Source organism: Palaemon carinicauda, chromosome 25 (assembly GCF_036898095.1).
Source record: "Palaemon carinicauda isolate YSFRI2023 chromosome 25, ASM3689809v2, whole genome shotgun sequence".
NCBI classification, from domain to species: Eukaryota; Metazoa; Arthropoda; class Malacostraca; order Decapoda; family Palaemonidae; genus Palaemon; species Palaemon carinicauda.
In genome coordinates, this window is record NC_090749.1 from 103,624,624 (window position 1) to 103,632,123 (window position 7,500).

The following is a 7,500-nucleotide window of genomic DNA, read 5'->3' on the forward strand; positions in this document are numbered from 1 at the left end:
TCACGTTCACAGCCCAGATATTCAGAAACACACCCCTCTCTCTCTCTCTCTCTCTCTCTCTATCTCTCTCTCTCTCTCTCTCTCTCTCTCTCTCTCTCTCTCTCTCTCTCTCTCTCTCTCTCGTAGACTGTATATGATTGCTAATTCATGTGAAACTTTTCTCTTTCTTTTCTATAGGAGAACAACAGAATCTAACGTTATAATCAAATAGATTATATGCAAATTTTACTATTTATTCATTATAGTTATATTTATGAAGTTATCTTTATCATTCACATAGATTATCTCTATTTTCATGTGAATATATGTTACATGTGTCCCTTTTCTGAGTGGGGAATACCAGCTGTACTAGTCAGGGCCATCCATAATAGATTGGTTTGCAGTGAGCGGTCAGGCTCAGGTCTCCCACCATCACCAATCTGTAATGGCAAGCGTGGTGATGAAAAAGGCCTTTGTCCTGCAGTGGACTAACTAGAAGCCTTTTGCCACCAAAGGTCCTCGGTTAGATTTCTGCCAGTCGTCTCTATCTTGAGCTTTTAAATCAATACTTCTCCATTCATCATCTACTTCACGCTTCATAGTCCTCAGCCATGTAGGCCTGGGTCTTCCAACTCTTCTAGTGCCTCGTGGAGCCCAGTTGAAAGTTTGGTAGGCCTAAGATATATCATGTAATACCCAAAGTTAGAATTATATCTTTAAACACTACTTAGAAACAAGCAGAATAAACTTTTTATATGCCCATTAGATTGACATTTCCAATGTTTTATAAGGTTACAGGCCTATATAGATCAGTTTTGGAAACATTTTGGAAGATAATTATGTTTAAAACGTCAATATTCACGTAGCATATTATTATAAATTTGTTTATCTTTGTTGTATCATGATTCAAAAAAAATAGATGGAGGTATAAAATAGCAGTTTTAGTTTTCATGGGAAGAGGTGGTCAAACAAATTAAATCAACCTAGATAACTGGTAAAACAATGCACATATTTTAGTATAGATCTGTTCATGAATTCTCGATATGTTTCAATTTGATGTCTGGCTCACAGCTATGTAACACAATGCGCTTTGAACTTTGAAACCAAAGCCTCCCCTCTTACCACAGTCTAGACTTGGCAAGGCTAACCTTCATTCCTTACTTCTTATATATAGTTTATTCAATTCCTTATTTCATTTTCCTCACTGGGCTATTTTTCCTTGTTGGAGCCCTTCTAGGACTAAAAACATCAAGTCTTTTCCACCTAGGGTTGTAGCTTAGCTCTATTTTGCTTATTGGAGGCCTTATAGGATTAAAAACATCAAGCTTTTTCCACCTAAGGTTGTAACTTAGCTAGTAATAATATCAATACAAATTAATATTACTCTTTTCAAAGAGCTATTTTTGGAAGTTAGAAAGTGCTGGCATAAGGCCTGGTCAATGTTCAACATTTGTGTTCTCGTCTGTCGAAATAGGAACATAAAAAAAAAATAAATAGGTTTATGTATTGGCCTACTGATAGTAAAAACTTAAATGCTAAGGGATTTGGTACTTAGTTTCATATATAATTTATGGGGGAGGTGGTAAGGGAAGGTATTATGTTACTATAAGTTTTAACACACACACACACACACACACACACACACACACACACACACACACACACACACACACACACACACACACACACACACACACAATATGCCAGTAATGTAGCTCTGAGAGAAACTCGTTTTTTTTTATGGGCCTAATATGGCCACCTCAAACGAGTTTTCTGATAGGTCCATTTAATCCTGATTTGTTTCAGGAAAAACTGGACAAAAATTATTCAAATAGACCAGATTTATTTCTAAAGGCCATGACCTGATGAATATATAAAATATATTTGAAAGTTTCAATTATTCCTGCTCATATATTTAACATAAATTCTCCTAAAACATTTTATATAAAGGTACATTTATTACGATACTTTTCGAATTTCGTCATCTGATGTTAATCACGGTCTATCTCTCTTTCCCAGAGACTATCGTTCAACGGCCATCATATTTCCCATGTAAAATAGAACGAAAAGAAATGAAACACGGTAAATTTTTCCTAAATGTGGCAACGCTGCCGAGGCCATTCACACATAAAGGTACGCGACCATAATTTTCATTCAGTCTTTCGTCAAACACAATCGAAGAAACATCACCATTTCGTTCGACTTTCGAAAAAACAGACGGGAAATTCTATTGATAAAATTAATTTGAAATGAATTCTGAAGTCATTATGGAAGCTATTCCTAACTGGAGCGCAGGATCTTATCCTGTAGGACGGAGTGGTCATCGGATATCCTGCACGGACTCCTTCCTGTACACAGTGGGCGGGTTCCACCCATCTACGGGCGCCCTGGCAGAGGTAAGCGAAAGATGTATTATTATTATTATTATTATTATTATTATTATTATTATTATTATTATTATTATTATTATTATTATTATTAGCTAAGTTACAACCATAGTTGGAAAAGCAGGATTACAGTAGTCTTTCTCTATATTTAGTGATAATATCAAATAATAATATTAGGTAATAAATAATGATGATATTGAGAGAGAGAGAGAGAGAGAGAGAGAGAGAGAGAGAGAGAGAGAGAGAGAGAGAGAGAGAGAGAGAGAGAGAGAGAGAGAGAGGCGTGTTATGGGTGGGTAAATGACTCGAAGAGTAAGTCGAATGCCTAATTTCAAACTCAACCCTTAAGGAATACCATTCTTAATTCCTTCATATAAGTACCATCTGTAGAAATATCAGTACATATGGCAGTATTAGTAGTATTAACACTTTAAAACTAAATTTCCCTCTCCCACCCCATAGGCCTGGAGACTCAACATCTCGACCGGCGAGTGGGAACAGCTCTCGAACTCCGAGGACGATGGCACTCCCTCCACCTGCATCTCCCACTGTATGGCATCCCTCGGGCAAGAGCTGCTCATCTTCGGCGGAACGAGCTACCCCTTCGGGAGTGCCATGTCCAACGAAATCCACGCCTGCGACAAGGCGACGGGAAAGTGGCGCGTCGTTCCCTCGGAAGGCGACATCCCTCAGGAGATGTACGGCCAGGTAAAGAGGCGTCCTGTGAGGTGTTCGGTTTAAGAAATATTCTGTTTTAGAGAGCCAAAATTTAAAACAGTAAAAATTGAACCATACACGGGCAAGATAGCGTAAAAAATGTATATACGTATGTGCGAACACCTGCCAGCAACTTTTCGGATGTCATACCAACTTACGCTAAATAAATTCCGCTTATCCACAGGCATTTCGTAGAATGGGGGATTATATATACACTGTAGGGGGAACCTCCGGCTACCATTTTTCGCTACAGGCCCACGCCCTTCACTTGCCTACAATGACCTGGAGCTGTCTGGCCTCTTCTGACCTGTACAAGGTAAATCTGCGTCCCTTTACGTCTGGTTAAGTTTACTGGAGAGGACAAATTATTTACTTATTATCATTTATACAACCATAATTGTATAAGAAAAATGCTGCAAACTCACAGAAACCAATAGAGATATAAAAAATAAACTAAAAGCATGAAATAACAGAAATACAAATGATATAAGTAAACAAGACAGAGTATAGCTAAGTTATATCTAATTTCTTCTGCAATTACATAAGTGTCCTTAATCGGGCAAGGGCTGAAATATATTTTTTTCTCCACCCACAGGGAAACGAGCCTTCTGGTCGTTACAAAGCAGAAATTGGTGTCGTGCTAGGTCGCATCGTGGTCGTAGGAGGATCATCGGCTGACATTGTCTTTCCCCTGGATGAGGTATGTATTTCCCTTCATATGCGTTGGATAGAATTGAATGAAAAATGACAGATATTGCCGTAAGGGGAACTCCGAGGGAACGGTTAACTTCAGGCGCAGAACAATTTCAGACGTAACAGTGAATAGATGTGCACTTTGGCTTTCTTTATCTTAATCTTTATCTCTCTCCAGGTACCTGTGTTGGATATTGAGCAAGGAAAGTGGTCTCTGAAATCCACCAAGCCCGACCCGAGATTTCACGCGTACCCAAGCCCGAGGAAGTGCCACGCTTCCGTGCAAAGAGGAGCAGGTAAGGAGTGATGTCATCTAGATATTTACAAGTAGCAGAAGTAATATTAATAGTAGTAATAGTAGCAGAATATGAAGTTTCTTTAGGAGAAATTCTACATTGACCGTAATCAGAATCATCTTTGCTCACAGATCTCTACGTCATCGGAGGTGCGAGCGGAGACGAGGTTTTCGACGACATCTGGAAACTCGACCTGCTGACGCTGACCTGGTCTCGTACGTGTCTTGTTTTGCCCGTCCCTCTGTACTTCCACGACGCTGCATTCTCGCCCGTAAGTTCCCAAATTTATTAGAGAGAGAGAGAGAGAGAGAGAGAGAGAGACTATCCCTCAGGTTGTGACTGTGTAAGAAGGGAGAGTGACTGGTCCAGAAGGAAAGAGAAATGAGAGAAGTAAAACTACACAAACACACACACACACACACACACACATACACACACACACACACACATATATATATATATATATATATATATATATATATATATATATATATATATATATATATATATATATATATATATATATATATATATATATATATATATATATAATAACAAATGCAGCTGTTTCTAGGCCACTGCAGGACAAAGGCCTCAATCTTGTCCTTAGTCATGTCTGTGGTTTGGCCATTTTCATCACACCACTGGTCACGGCGGATTAGTAACCTAAAAAAACTAAAAAAAAAAAAAAGTGCAGACCACTTACAGATAATGTATCGACTGTATACGAACTGATGACATATTTGTCAAGTTATTTTTTTTTTGGAAGTCCGAGCGAAATTCCACTTGGGTTTGTTTGATACAGAAGGATGACGTCATTCGTTGATTTTATCGTTTTTTTTAATACACATATCTTTTATTTTAGGTATTTTGGGGAGTAACAGATCTTAAAATTATTATTATTTAATTATAAGTAAGAAGAGAGACATTCGATTATTTTATATATATGATTATCGTATTTTTTTCAATCTTTCCTGAATGAACGGTTCCAAATTGTTTCGTTTTTCTCACGAGTTAGAAATGATTTGTTTACGTGCGCACCCAACTGTGGAGAGGAATGCGAGAAATAACGAATCAACATTATATTATAAAAAATAATGAAATTATAGAATATTATCAGAATACTTTAAAATTAATAGAAATTTTATAATAGATACATTATATATAAACTATAAAACAGCACTTACGAGAACCGGTTCAACATAAAAAACATTTGCTGCAAGTTTGAACTTCTGAAGGCTTACAGATTCAACTGTCTGATTAGGAAGACCATTCCCCAAGCTGGTCACAGCTGGAATAAAACTTCTGGAAGACTATATAGTTTTGAGCCTTATGATGGAGAGGGCATGGCTATTAGAATTAACCACATACCCAGTATAATGAACAGGATAGTACTGTCTGGGGAAGATCTGAATGCAATGGATGGTTAGAGTTATGAAAAATCTTTTGCAACATGCATGGAGAACTAACAAAAGACGGTGCCAGCGATTTATATCTAAGTTAAGAATGAGAAATTTATGTCCCTGTCTAACAAATTAAGAATAGAATCAGCAGCTGAAGGTCAGACAGGAGAACAATACTCGAAACAAGGCAGAATGAAAGAATTAAAACAATTCTTCAGAATATATGAAAAGTAATAGGCCAGGAACACTACCCTGAGGAACACCAGATATCATATTCCTATGGTACTCGTCAACAACAATTCTTTGCGATCTATTACTTAAAAATATTGCTTAAAAATTCAATAATGATGCTAAGAAACGACCCACCCACTCCCAACTGTTTGAGTTTGAAAACAAGGGCCTCGTGATTAACACGCTTAAAGGCGGCACTAAAATCTGAGTTCAGGGCCAATCGTACATACTTCCACAAGCAAGAGAACTCTAATCTAAGACAGTGGAAGAAGCCCATGGTACAGACTACAGAACTACCCAAGACTAGAGAACAATGGTTGGATTTTGGGGTGTCCTTCTCCTTGAAGAGCTGTTTACTATTGCTAAAGAGTCTCTTCTACCCTTACCAAGAGGAAAGTAGCCACTGAACAATTACAGTGCAGTAGTTAACACTTAGAGTGAAGAATTGTTTGGTATTTTGCTGTTAGGTGTATGAGGACAGAGGAGAATGTGGAAAGAATAGGCGAGACTATTCGGTGTATGTGTAGGTAAAGGAAAAGTGAGTTGTAACCAGAGTGGGATCCAATGTAGTACTGTCTGGCCGATTAAAGAACCCAATAACTCTCTAGCGGTAGTATTTCAAAGCGTAGCTGGTCTTGGACAACTAGCTACTACCTTGTGTGTTTGTGTTTGTGTGTGTATTAAACAAAATAATCAAACAATGAACATAGTTGAGCAATAAACAGCCATTCTAAACCAATGATTTCTTAAAACAAATCCTCTTTTCTATCTACAGAACGGAAGCCTGTTCGTCTACGGCGGCTCTACGGCCGTCGGTTCCAGCGAGCGTTCGACGGCCGTCTTCCGAGCCCGGCTGCAGGCGCCCCCGCTCCTGGAAGCCGCCTGGGAAGCCTTCGCCACCAACTGCTCCTTCGATAGTATAGAAGAAGAGCAGCCCTTGGATTCCAGGACCCAGTCCCTGGAGCTTTTGGCTGTCGGCGTCCCCAGGAGGTTGATCCAGAGGCTGCGGAAACTGCCCAAAGAGAGAAGGCACCAGTGAGAGACCGACGTTCCACGCCGCGGACTTCGTAAACCCCTTGGACATGAGCCACTTATGAAAAGTGCATGTCTAGGCCTCCTGCCACTTAGGCCGAGGCCAATTCACGGAGGAATGATCTCTGTTTTGACTAGCACGGGAAGAGTGCAGGCATACGTCTAGAGCCATTTCTCTTGATTGTGTTTTGTATCTAATAAAGGATGTGATATTTGAAGCCGGGAAGAATAGGCCTATGGATTGAGTCCTCTTCTGACAGGAAGATAATTTATACATATACTAACACTAATAAAGATATTAACTTATTTATTTATATATTTATTTATTATAAACATATTTGACCTTCCAAAGAAGCTTCAATAAAAGCGATCTGGTTATACAGAATTTTCCTTAATTCCTTCAAGATATTATTACTAGCTAAGCCACAACCCCAGTTGGAAAAGCAAGCTGCTACAAGCCCAAGAGCTCCAACAGGGAAAAAATAGCCCAATGAGGAAAGGATACAAGGAAATAAATTACAAGAGAATTAATAAACAAATTAAAATAGAATATTTTAAGAATATTCCGTATACTGTATAAACTATGAAAACTTCAAAGAACAAGAGGAAGAGAAGTAAGATAGAATAGTGTGCCTGAGTGAACCCTCAAACAAGAGAACTCTAACCCCAAGACAATGGAAGACCATGGCACAGAGGCTATGGCACTACCTAAGACATAATAGTAGATATAGACAAGTGTCTATGTGCATAGTGGAGAGGCTA

At 38.7% G+C, this 7,500-nt stretch overlaps 1 protein-coding gene across 1 annotated transcript; it reads left to right on the top strand.

Annotated features, from left to right (window-relative positions):
• Positions 1-2,151: 2,151 nt before the first annotated feature.
• On the top strand, positions 2,152-7,067 carry LOC137619310 (kelch domain-containing protein 10-like). The gene is made up of 7 exons (XM_068349469.1): positions 2,152-2,375; positions 2,829-3,074; positions 3,268-3,399; positions 3,679-3,783; positions 3,955-4,072; positions 4,204-4,343; positions 6,482-7,067. The coding sequence occupies exons 1-7, from the start codon at positions 2,229-2,231 to the stop codon at positions 6,743-6,745; spliced, it is 1,152 nt and encodes a 383-aa protein (XP_068205570.1). The 5' UTR covers positions 2,152-2,228; the 3' UTR covers positions 6,746-7,067.
• Positions 7,068-7,500: the final 433 nt, after the last annotated feature.